Source organism: Melospiza georgiana, chromosome 19 (genome assembly GCF_028018845.1).
Source record: "Melospiza georgiana isolate bMelGeo1 chromosome 19, bMelGeo1.pri, whole genome shotgun sequence".
NCBI lineage: Eukaryota > Metazoa > Chordata > Aves > Passeriformes > Passerellidae > Melospiza > Melospiza georgiana.
The window spans coordinates 9,450,327-9,462,989 of NC_080448.1; the positions used below are offsets into that span (position 1 = coordinate 9,450,327).

At 63.6% G+C, this 12,663-nt stretch overlaps 1 protein-coding gene across 6 annotated transcripts in view; it reads right to left on the minus strand.

The window, feature by feature from the left end:
* The window catches only part of MYO18A (myosin XVIIIA), a 37,005-nt gene extending 24,547 nt beyond the window's left edge, over positions 1-12,458 (minus strand). For all 6 annotated transcript variants that reach the window (XM_058037422.1, XM_058037421.1, XM_058037420.1 and 3 more), the window contains exons 1-2: positions 12,437-12,458; positions 6,757-7,840 (exon numbers count right to left, since the gene is read on the minus strand). In XM_058037422.1, coding sequence (XP_057893405.1) covers positions 6,757-7,764 — 1,008 coding nt within the window. In that variant the 5' untranslated portion in view covers positions 7,765-7,840; positions 12,437-12,458. The remainder of the gene's footprint in view (positions 1-6,756; positions 7,841-12,436) is intronic.
* Between the last annotated feature and the right edge of the window lie 205 nt (positions 12,459-12,663).

Genomic DNA, 12,663 nt, shown 5'->3' on the forward strand with positions numbered 1-12,663 from the left:
AGGTGAGCTCACACCATGCTGCACTGGGGGTCAGAGCATCCCCTGTTGTGCACACACCGGTACCTTGTGCCTCTCCAGGGCTGTGGGTTTCTGAGCAGATGCCTTTGCCGGCTCCGCTTTCCCTCCTGAAAGCTGCACTGGTGGCTCTGGCTTGGCTTCAGCGCCCGGGGACGGGGACAGCTTTGTGTCCCCACCAGCAGGCTCACGGGGCTTCTCCTGCCTGTCCCCCGGCCGGAGCCGCGGCCGGTGCTCCTTGGTTTTGCCCTTGGCCATGAGGGTTTTGAGTCCCTCTGAGATCTCATCCTTGGGCTCCGGCTTGGCAGGGGCTGCGGGCAGCACGGCGGGGGGAGGCGGCGGGGCTGGGGGAGCCGGGACGGCGGCACGCCCTCCTTCCTCCTTCCTCGGGGGTGGCACCGGCTCAGGAGACTTGGCATCCCGGCCTGGCTCCTTGGCAGGGCCAGCGTCCTCCCCGGGCAGGACTTTGCGCACCACCTTGCGCACCACCCGCACCACCTTGCGGCGGGACAGCCCCTGGCCGTCATCCCCCTGTGCCTCGGGGGCTGCGCCCTCCAGCCCGTTCTCTGCCGCCCCGTTCAGCACCGGCTCTGGGCTCTTCCCTCTGCCAGGAGGTGGCTCGGGGCTCTTCGCGGGCTCGGGGCTCTTCACAGGCTCAGCTTTGGGGGGTTCAGCCTTCGGGGGCTCAGCTTTGGGGGGTGCAGATGCTGCATCCTTCGGGCTCTCTGACTGCAGCCACAATGAGAGGGGTGTGAGTGGAGGGCCGGCCTCCACTGCTGTTTGGGGCTCTGCCCTGCCATGGAGCACAGCTCCTGGCGAGACCCCAGCACTGGGTATTGCAATAATCACCACAGCACCCTTCCCCACCAGCCTACAGCCCCACAGTGGATCCCAGGGCAGCGAGCAGTGGTGACCTCCCTGCCCCACAAACAGTGACCATTCAACCCTCAGGCTGCCAGCATGGGGGCAAAACTCAGTGCTCAGGGCACCACTAAGCCCATGACCCTGCACGGTGTCCCCAGGCCCTGTCACAGGGGCTGTTCCCACCAAGGACAAGCCCCATCCCCAAAAGCTCCACCCTGCCCGTGCCCTGTGACACTTACAGCCCCGTCCTCCTTCACGGGTCTTTTCACAGCTAAAGATTTGTCCTCGTCCTTGACCTGAGGGTCAGACAAACAAGAGGAGCACGTTTCAGCCCACTGTGGGGCCTTGCTGCAGGAAAACCTCCTGAGACCATCACCCCATGCCAGCCCAAATTTGCAGCCCGCTGCAGGGACTGCAGCGTGTCCTCCCAGGCTTCCCATCAGCCAAAAAAAGGGGGTGAAGCACAGAGATGCAAACCCCAAAGGTGGGAGAGGTGCTCTGCCCACCTGGCCTGGGCCCTCTCACCATGAGCAGCCAGTGAGGGAGGTGGTTCAGAGTGCCACCACCCCTCCTGCAGGATTCTGTCACTGTACATGTCACCCCCAGCCGGTGTCACTGCACGTTTTAAGTGTCACCAGCTAATCTCTGCAGCACGTGGGACATGCCACATCCCTGCTGACCTGGGGCAACCAGGGGCCTCTGGGGGGGTGGGCAGCCAAACCCTGCCCTGGGCTGAGCCTCTGAGTGCCAGGACTGGCTGTGACACTGCAGCGGTGCATCCTGTGGGCAGCACACCCTGAATGCCACCACAGAGCTGCTCCTGGGTGGCAGGGGGCACTGGGGTGGCTCACACTGTGTTAGGGGCGGCACCAGACACTCACAAAGCCGTTAGTGATGGTGTTAGTGATCACATGCATGGCTGTGCTGGTGACACCAGCCCTGGCCAAGCTCCCAGCTGCCCAGCACAGCCCCTGTCACAGCAGCACAGCGAGGCTGGGAGTGAGTGCTGCTCCAAACACGGTGCCAGCACTGGGGGAACTGGGGGGGAGCTGGTCAGCAGCGTGACCCAAACGTGGGGTACAGGCAAACATGCAAGAGAGACTTCCCTTCTGCTCCCAGAACGCAAACCGGGATGAGAACGCCATGGTGATGTCTCATGGAGCTGCAGCCCTGGCTGGGGAGAGAGGGAGAGGTGAGACTGACTGGGACAGCACACAGAATGCCAAACCACAGCCCAGGGCACAGGCACGTGCCCTTTCCCACCTGGGATCCTCAGGAATGGGGGCCTGAGCCCACCTGGACCTGCTCAGCACACAAAGAGTGCCCACAGGGCGCTCTGGGGACAGACAGGCGACCAGTCTGAGACCCAGCAAAACTCACTGTGTAAAAAAAACCCCTTTAGTCAGGCTGTAGGACCGTGGCCCCATTCCCCTGAGGGGGCCAGCCCGCTGTGGTAAGCAAATGCCAGGGTGAGGGAAGGGATATTTTCTGCCCCAGCTCCTTGCTTGCCCTGACAGCCTGGGTTTATTCTGAGCCTGACCCCGTGCCAGAGTCCAGGCAGCCCTAGTGGGACCTGCTGCCCTGGATGGCACCCACTGTCCAACCCCAGGTTGTGCCTGGGGCCACTGGGGAGAAGCCCCCTCTCAGGGCCAGCCATGGCACAGGGGAGCACCAAAGCAACCCAGCAGTGTGGGAGAACATCCCTGTCCCCCCCAAAGTGTCACCATGGTGTGAAATCCCAGCATGGGGGGTCTGGAGACAAACCCACCTGTGGGTTAGAACCCCCAAACCCTCTGCCCACAGCGCTCCCACCTCCGAGCAGCCTGGCACTGCCACAAAGCTCTCCAGAAAGCACCGGCCACGAGGTCCCCACAACAAACAACCCCAAAACACCCCAGGGGTGGGCTCAGCCTCTCCATCCCCGATCCCAGCACCATAACCGTCTCCCAGGTACCCCCCTCGTGCTCCCCCAAGCCGTGCTGGCCACGCTGGGGTCCCCACCTTACCGCAGGGAGCAGGAGAAGGGTTTCGGCCGGGGCGAGCGCGGCGCCGCACGGGAGAGGCACCGGAGGGGCGGCAGCCGGCAGCGGGGACAGCTGGGCTGATAGGGCCACCCTAAAAATAGCCCAGGAATGCGAGGGCCCCGCCGGCAGGAGCAGCAGCAGCCGGAGGGAGAGCCGGGGGGGACACTGGGGCCTCGGCACCAGCAGCACCGTCACCGTCACCGCTGCCAGAGGAAGTGATGTGGGCTCCAGGAACTGCCCGGCCTCCCTGCACCGTCCGCCCGCTCAGAGTGGGACAGACACCCCCGGGCCCGGTGCAGCTGCGGAGCTGGGGGGGCCAGGGAGGGCTCTGCGCCTCACAGGATGGGCTTGCACAATCCACACCCCTGGGTGCCCGCTGTGGTGCCAGGCGGTGCAACCCGGACGCTTCTCGCTCCTCCTCTGCTTCGCCATGAACACCAGATCCCCCCAAAATGTTCTTGGGGACAGATAGCACCCCAGCAACACGTGGTAAAGGTGTTTTCATGGCAAAGCTGCCTCTGGAAGTTCAAGGTGTCCCTGGACACAGTGTGGACAAGGGGATGAGGGTCAGGGGCATGGAGGAGCAGCGGTGACACAGGCATGGCACACTGGGACCCCAGCTGGCAGCTGAGCAGGTCCCTGCCCAACCAAAGTGAGAGAGATGCACCCTGAGCAAATAAACATTCCCAGAGGGAGCAGGGGCACAGCCTGGCACACCCCACTGCACGAGGGACAGGCCACATCAAACACCCTTGGCAGGGCTGGCATAACACAGCAGAGAGTGCCTGCAGTGACACGGGTGTTCCCAGGTAGCACAGGCATGCAGCCACCTCCACCCAGCCCAGCTGTTTGGTGACAGCAGCATTTCTGCCTGGCCAGCATTTTTCTCTCATTCCTAAGCCAGGAAATTCAGCACACACACACCGGCCCATGGCTGAGCCCACTGGATACAAGCCCCCTCCCAAGACCCCAACACACTGAGACACCACAGCAGCACCAAACCCTCAGTGAGAGCAGAAAAAGAGCCAAATAAAGAACTTGCCAAGCACAGAAAAATGATAAAAATGCCCCTGACATGACCAGAGTCCCACACTCCCACCCTGGTGGGACATGGGGAACCCAGCCATGCCATGGCACCCTGGGCACAGCGTCCTGCAGGGACCTGTGTGCCCGTGGACAGCGGCACACAAGGTCAGCCAGCACAGCCACTGGATGCCTGTGGCCCTGCTGAAGCACTGGAGTGGTCAGAGGCGTTTCTGGAATATTTCTGGAATATTTCTGCTGGGCCGGCGCACGCCTGGGCCCTGCCTGAGGAATTCAGCCAGTAAATAAATAAATACAAAGTGTGGAGCTGAGCCAGCCCAGCTGCCCCACACTGGGAGCAGGGCTGGGACACGGAGGGGGTTTCACACCAGCCCCAATGCCCGGCCATGCTGTGCCACCAGCTGTCCCCTGTCACCCCACAGCACTGACAGCCCCCCAAGAGGCAGCGGGTGCTGGCACTGCCCAGCCGGGCCCGTGGGGACAAGGGTGACCCAGCACAGACCCTGTGAGGGGGTTGAACCCCCCATAGGGCACAGAGAGCCCAGCACCATCCCTCTCCAGCCAGGGAGGGGCTTCCAGAGCAACAGCCCAAAATATGTCTATAATTTCCTGTTTCAAAAAGGATCATTTTTATTTAAATTAGGACCAGAAACATTCCAGGGAGCTTAGAGGGGCCTGGGGGAGAGCCGGGCCTCCCTGTGTGCCAGCACCTTGTGTGAGGGACCCCCAGCTGCACCCAGCACCCCAATCTGGGCTCCCTAGCACCAGCAAAGCCACAGTGTGTCACTGTGGTGCACCATGAGGAGGAGGAGGAGGAGGAGGAGGCATCCTGTGCCAGTGCTGTGAGGGCACTTCACAGCACAGTCCCTGCCAGCCCTCTGACCAGCTCCCACCAGCTGATGCCGTCAAACCACACCATGTTCCAGCACAAGGCTGCACGTTGCAGCCTCTCCCATGCAGCCCCAAGGGCATAAGTGTCTCCTCTCCCCCTTCCCAGCCCAGCTTGGCACTCCTGGAAGGCACAAGCACCTCGCTGGTCCTCTGTGTGTGACATCCAACACACACCTGCCTCCGTGCCAAGGCACCGCTGTGCCCTGTGCCCACACAGGGTTACCCCACCAGGGGTTATCCAGGTGCCCACATATGGCTATCTCACCAGGGGTTATCCAGGTTCACACATGGCTATCCCACCAGCAGTTATCCAGGTGCCCACACAGGGCTATCCCACCCCAGGGGTTATCCAGGTGCCCACACAGGGCTGTCCCACCAGGTGTTATCCAGGTTCACACAGGGCTGTCCCACCAGGGGTTATCCAGGTTCACACAGGGCTATGCCACCCCAGGGGTTATCCAGGTGCCCACACAGAGCTATCCCACCAGGGGTTATCCAGGTGCCCACACAGGGCTATGCCACCCCAGGGGTTATCCAGGTGCCCACACATGGCTATCCCACCAGGGGTTATCCAGGTGCCCACACAGGGCTATCCCACCCCAGGGGTTATCCAGGTGCCCACACATGGCTATCTCACCAGGTGTTATCCAGGTGCCCACACATGGCTATCTCACCAGGGGTTAGCCAGGTTCACACATGGCTATCCCACCAGCAGTTATCCAGGTGCCCACACAAGGCTATCTCACCAGGGGTTATCCAGGAGCCCACACAGGGCTATCCCACCCCAGGGGTTATCCAGGTGCCCAGACAGGGCTATCCCACCCCAGGGGTTATCCAGGTGCCCACACAGGGCTATCCCACCCCAGGGGTTATCCAGGTGCCCACACAGGGCTATCCCACCCAAGGTTATCCAAGCAGCAGTGCCCGGTGACGCCTGCAGGGCTCCAGGAGGAGCTGTGGGAAAGGCACCGCTCTGGCTTGGCGCAGACTCCACCCCGCAGTGCCAGCATCTGCTCGAGGAGCAGCACATGGAGCCCCGTGGTCACCCTCACTCCATCCTGGCCCCCAACCCGCAGGCACAGGGCACAGTGTGGCTCTCCCCAGTGCAGCCAACCTGCTCTGCAGGCACAGGCACCCTCCTCCCCCAAGGAAGGCTTAAAAATACACTAAACAAGTCCAGTTATATGGCAAGCAACACCACTCTGCTGCACCCCTGGCACCACAGAGGGGCTTCAGCCCTGCAGGATGCTGCATTTGGGGGGCTCTGCTGGGGTGCCAGCTGGCCAGGACGCTGGTTAGCCTGCGGCAGGGTCAGCAGTGCCGGGCAGCAGGCGTGAGGGATGTGGGTCACCCAGCCATTAAGTTTCTATTTATACAGCAGCAGCAGCAGCAGCAGCAGCAGTAGCTGCGTACGCAGGGCTGTGCACGCCAGCAGCAGCTCCCGGCCCCTGGCACGCTGTGTGCCTGCCCCAGTCCCCGGGGAGGATCCCTGTGGGGGACGCCAGCGTGGGCAGTGGAGCAAGCAGTGTCCTTCTGCAAAGTAGCCTTTGGAATTTCCTGGCAGTGAGGAGCAAAGCTCCCTTCTCAGCTGAACTATGCTCAGTCAGCAAAGAGATGAGGACATACTTCCTGCAGGCAACGCAGAGCTGGGCTCTCCTCTAGCAGGAGGAAAACCTAACCCAACAGCACCCTGAGCGCTTTGGGGGGCAAAACCCACCCGGTGATGATTTGCAAGACCTGATGCATCACTGCTGCATCCCAGCCACAGCCTCCCACTCCTCCCTGTGCATCCTGGCTGGAGCAGCCCCAGCGCCCACTGTTTCCCACAGCCCCTGCCAACCCAAACACCCCCATGAGGACGCTGGCACTGGCAGAACCCAGGCCTGGCAGTGCCCACGGCGGGGACAGCGTTACTCACATCCCAGGCAGCACGGCGTGTCCCCTGGCCGCCCCGCAGCCAGCAGCGGCTCAGCTCGCTCAGCTCCAGGATGGGCTGCACCTTCAGCTGCACCGTGTCCCCCGACTGCCGGATCATCTCCACGATCTCATCCCGGGATTTGCTCTCCACGTTCCTCCCGTTGATCTCCACCAGCCGGTCTCCCGGCACCAAGCCCAAGGCCAAGTCCTTGGTGCCGGCTCCGGGCTCGGCGAAGTGCACGACGCGCCGGTACACCTGCCCGTCGGGGCCGCGGTCCAGCATGGTGGTGCGGCGCAGGGAGAAGCCGAAATCGCCCGTGTTGCGCCTCTGCAGCTCCAGCTGCCGTGGCGTGGGCGGCTGCGGGGGCACCAGGGCGGGCAGCCGAAGCTCGGCGGGGAACTTCTTACCGATGAGCTCCGGCACCCTGGCACGCAGGGAGGCGGCAGGAGGGGCGCAGGGCTGACCGGGGGGAGCCCCCTGCTTGTCCAGTGGGGCGTCCAGCATGCGCACCTCCACCTGAGGGGAGGGGGCTGCCGAGTGCTCGGAGGGCGTGGAGGTCTCTGAGGTGCTCTCATCCCGGCTTTTCTGGGAGAAGGAGAAGCGTTTGACAATCACCTGGGAGTTCTGCTTGGCCAAGGAGCCGAACTTGGCTGCCCGCTGCAGCACCGAGCCCTTGAAGTTGGTATCGTCCGCCTTGAGATCGTCGCTGGAGCTGGCCGTGCTCAGGTGGCCTGAGTCCAAGATGACGCTGCCCCGGTTGCTGTCAGAGTCAATGTCCGTGAGGTGCAGCTCAGAGCCACTGGCCACTTTAATGGGGATGGGGTTGGAGATCTCCAGGCGGGTCTTGGAGTCCCGCTTGGAGGCACGGTTGAGGTTGAAGAAGCCCCGGCGCATGCTCATCTCCTCCAGGCTCTTGAGTTCAGCTGCTGACATTCGCTCCTTTTTCTCCTTCTTCTTCTCCTTCCGGGCCCCATCCTTCTCTTTGTCCTTCTTCATCAGGTTGAACATGATGGATGGAGGCTTGGGGCACTCTTGCCCCCCACAGCAGGGCACTGGGCTGGGGCGCCGGTCACGGCACAGCCGCCTGTGCAGAAGGACAGACAGGAAGGTGCCATCAGAGAGCAGCACAGCCAACACCCACCCACCACCCCTCCATCCACCCCACTGGTCGTGCCAGCTGCCACCCCCAGCCCCTGAGCCATGTTCCAGCATTCCCACCCTCCCTGGGGATTGCAGCACCACAGGGCTGAGACTGCCTCAGTCGATGTGTCCTCACCCCAGCTGGGCATCAAGCCCCAGGGATGCAACAGGGATGACCCTGTACCCCCAGGGTCACCCCAAAAGAAGCCCAGAAGCCTGGCAGTGCCTGGCACTAGGGCTGACTGCAGGCAAGACCCTCAGCAGCTCAGGAACCGTTTTGGAGCAGCATGGGTGGGCAGGGAAGAAAATATCCTGGTGGCTTTTGCAGCAGTTACTGCCGGCAGGGACATTCCCCAGGGCAAAACCCCCATCCCATCCAGCCACCAACGTCCTGCCTGCTGTTCAAAAGCCCCTTGTTGAGGAAACAGAGGCCTTTCTGCTGCTCATCCTGGCTCTGGCCACCGCAAACCACAGGGGCTGCCGTGGGCAGAATCCCCACCAGGGAGGAGCCGGAAACACGGCCTGGAGCGAAGGTTGCTCTAATAAACAGGAACCTGTAAAATCACATCCCTCCCAACACTGATAAGTGTCTAATTTTAGCCAGGGCGGCGCAGAGGCTCGTGACGCTGCCGGCGACCTCCAGGAACAGAGGCTCTTTCATTTGGGCATCCCGCGCAGAGCGGGGGGAGCACCCAGTGCCAGTGGGAAAACCGTGGCTGGGCAGAAAACTCCTGGAAAATCCCGTGTGCACCCAGTGCCTGGGGACAGCCAGCGCCTGGGGGCACCCACAGCCTCACCCTGCACGGGGGGCTGGGGCTCCCCTCTGCCCCTGGGGTAACTGGTGGCCCCCCCTCAGGCTGCATCGAGCGCTTGGGCTGTGGATAAACAACTCCAAAGTGGAGCAGGCGGCTGGCAGTGCCTGCAGGACGGGCTGACAGCTATATATAACAGGGCAGGAAACTGCACAGGAACTTAACCTCAGCACAAAGGACAACAGGAAAGCTCCCCACGTTTGAAGCATCTGCTTTAGAGCTCTCCGACGGGTGTGGGGATGAGGTTTGGGCAGCCATAGGGACGGGCAGTGCAGCTCTGCCTGGGGTGCACGGGTGTGCTGTGCTGTGCCAAGCTGCACCTTGGCTCCAGCACAGCATCAGCACTGCATCACCATCACTGCCTGGACCATCTCCCTGCAAGGACACATGGTCTGCACTGCCCTTGAACACACCCAGTGGGACAAGGGAAACCCGTTTTCCTCTTGACAAAGCCATCCAGGGATGGCAGGGAACTCCCTGAACCTCGCTGGCCCTCGGGGCTGGGACAGGAGCACACGTGCCCAGGAGAGGCCTGGCCACAGGGCAGGTGAGGACAGAGCCCTGCAAGCCGTGGCACAGTGCTGGCCCTGGGTGTGTGATACCTCTGGGGCAGTGAGGGGAAGCAGCCTGAGGGACAGGGTCAGGCTTGCAAGGCTCCTGGCCATGGCCAGAAGGGCTGCCACAGTTGTGCTCACACCACCCAGCCCCAGGGCTCTGGCTGCTCTGCCCTCCCTGCAGCAACTGGAGCTTTATCCAGACCCATGGCAGGACCTGGGCAGGGCAGGGCCCCAAAACACATGAAAACACCCCACTTCCTTTCTCCTCTCCCAGAACTGCTGGCTGTGGGGTGATCACTGACCCGAACAAGGGGACAGCACAGCTCCTTCTCATGCCCACAGCAGGTGCTGCCACAAAGGGCACCATGGCCATGCCATCCTGGGGCCTGCTCCCTTGTGCCAGGACCTCAGCACAGACAATGGCAGGGAGAGAACCTGCACCTGCTCCTGTCCCCGCTGTGTGCCATGTGCCACTGCTACCACACTTCCTGGGCATCCCTGAAGCTGCACAAAAGGGCTGCACCCCTGGCAGCACCCAGTGCTCACCTGGGGCAGGGAGGGGGCTGCAGGGATCCTTCCTGGGGGTCCCTTGGGAGCAGAGCCACTCGCCAGGCAGGTGCTGGTTGGAGCCAGGGCGCCAGGAGCCGGGCGGCCAGCGCGCTCTTTGTCCTCGGTGGTTTCTCTCCCGGCACACAGGCTGCCTCCCAGCCTTTGTACGCTCAACAAAAAGGGGGAACAGCGTTCCCAGCCGCATCGCTAATCAGGCAGCACTGGCGGCCACCGCCGCAGCCACGTGTGCCCCACTCAGGGCCACAATAGGCAGCAGTGGGGCAGGCACACAGGACTCTGTGAGCTGGGGAAAGCACCGCAGCCTCCGCCCTGCACTGATGTCCCCAGCCCGTGTGTTGTGCCATTGTGGTTTGCTCCCTTTTCCCCAAGCAGCCTCCCGCCACGGATGGGTGCAGCCCGATGCCGTGAGCAGGAGGAGGCTGCTGAGCCGAGCGGCTCCTGAATTTCTGATTCAGACCCAAGGCGCCTTCCCTGGCTCAGCCCGGGCTTGCTCCGGGACTCCCCTCGGCCAGGCGTGAGCATGAGCCCTGACAGGGAAGGGAGAGGCACCCGCCGGCGCTCTGGGATCGCACGCGAGGATGCTGCTGTGACACTGGGCTGGCAAAGATGAGGACATCACCTTGCAAGGGCCAGATGGCAGAAAGGGAGACGCATCTCAACGCTCCCCAAGCCAAAACCCTCCCTGAGCCCCCAAGCAGGTGCTGGATGCACCTTCCCCCATGTCCCCCCAGCAGAGCCAGCAGCCCCTGTGTCCCTGCCAGGGCGCCGGGGAGGTGCAGGCAGGGAGGAAGGCGTTCACTGAAACTCCCAGCCACTCCTTCCCTCCTCGAGACGCAATCTCGTCCGACACGCTCCCGCGCAGGGACCTGCACGGCGAGTTCCACGCTCGCCTGCCCTCCCTGCTCTGCTCCCCGATGCTGGCAGTGGGGCTCTGCTCCCACACCACTTTGGCACACGAGCTGGTGGCTGTGCCCTCCCCGGGCACACCGTGTTGGGGCAGCTCATGGCCTGGCTGTGCCCAGCCAGGAAGGGATGATTCCATGCCAGGGAACAGGAGCTGCTGGCAGCGATTCCAAGCAGCCAGGCCAGCTCCTATGCAGGGCAAGTGGGAGCTGACCTGCGTGATGGCTCCTTGCTGAACACAAGTTTTCCACGGAACAAGGAAATTTAGGGGGTTTCCAAATCCTTCTGCAGTGCCTTCACTTAAGGACAATGCTGGAATGTGTCGAGAGGAAAACAATCCCGGATCTACCTGACTCAGCCAGGATGTGCCACCAGGCTCTCCCCAGAGCAGGATTTCAGGCCCTCCTGCTGCAGGAACCCCATGTCCAACAGCAAAGGGGGACCAGACTGGTTATGAGGGGCCACCCCAGGCCAGGAGGGTGCATGGGGTTCAAGCACCTGCCTCGCCCCAAAGCTGGGAATGACACAGCTCAAGAGGTCTTACAGGATAGACCTAGAGGTAATGGGGCAGGATCTTGGCAGGGCTGCCAGGTGGGACGTGGTTCCATGACCAGCTGGAGGGGTCAGGTGGGTTGCAGCCCCGTTAGCACAGGAGGGCACACAGCTGCCTCATCATCACCCTTATCTGGCCCCAAATTCACAGCCTGGTGCCCTGCATGGCCCAGCCCACAGCAAAGGTGAAGGGCCGAGCCACAGCTCGTCAGGGGCAAAGTCCAGGGCTGGTGCAGGTGCTGTGGGAACACCCAGATCCCGATGGGAGCTGGAATGGGGCAGTGGGCAGAGGTCCCCCAGCGCCAGGGCCAGCCTTGGGGTGTAGGAATACACTGCCATGTGCCCACACGCTCCTGTAATTGCCCTAAGTTTAGCTCTGGCACTGGCTGACCAGACAATTTGCATCTCACAGGCCGGCTGGAAACCACACGATTTTAGGGACGCGCGTCCCAGCCCTCGCCCGATGCTCCACATATTCCTCTCTGGGAAAATTAACAGGCACTGGGCTGGCCACAGCCCTGCGAGCCACCACCACCACCCCAGCAGAGCAGCTCGCTGAGTGCCACCCACCCCTCCCTGTCACTCTAAAAGGTGGCTCAGGTGCCAGTGGCACCGATGTGGTTAGCGGCGAGCCGGGCTAATGGCTTTGAATGCAATTCCCGGCGGTGTGGGAAAGGCCCAGGCCAGCGGGTTCTCCCTGGGAGCGTTCCCCGGGAGCCCTGCGGCGGCTGCTGGGGCACCCAACACGGAGCACCTGACACGGGGCATCCTGCGGGGGGGACACGCGGGGACACCGCACGCAGAAACGCACCCCGCACAAGGTGACACACACACATGCAAACACGCACACGAGTGACACCGGGCGCTGCGAGACAAGAGCGGGCCATGCGCCCGCCCGCACCCCGCAACCGGGGGGCGGCACCGAGGGGGTCCGCACACACACACCCACCCACCCACCCACCTACAGCGGCCGTGCAACGCGGCGGGGACACGGGCACGGCTCGGCTCGGCCCGGCCCGGCCCGCCGGGGGGGCGATGCAGCCGCGGCCCGGCCGGCGCGGCGGGCGGTGCGGGTGCGTGCCGGTGCCCCGGCGGCGGTGCGGGCGGGCGGCGGCGGGTGCCGGTGCGATGGCGGCGGGTACTCACCCGGCGGCGGCGGCGGAGCGGGGCCCGGTGGCGGCGGCGGCGGTGCCGGGCCCCGGCGGCGGCGCGGAGCGGGGCGGGGCGCGGCGGGGCGGGGCGGCCCCGCACCGGGGCGGGCACTGCCGGCTCTGCGCGCGCCGCCCGCCGCGCCGGGCGCGGCTCCGCTCGGCACCGAGGGCAACGGAGCGGGGCGGAGGAGCGGACCTGCCCACCCGAGACCCGCGCTGAAC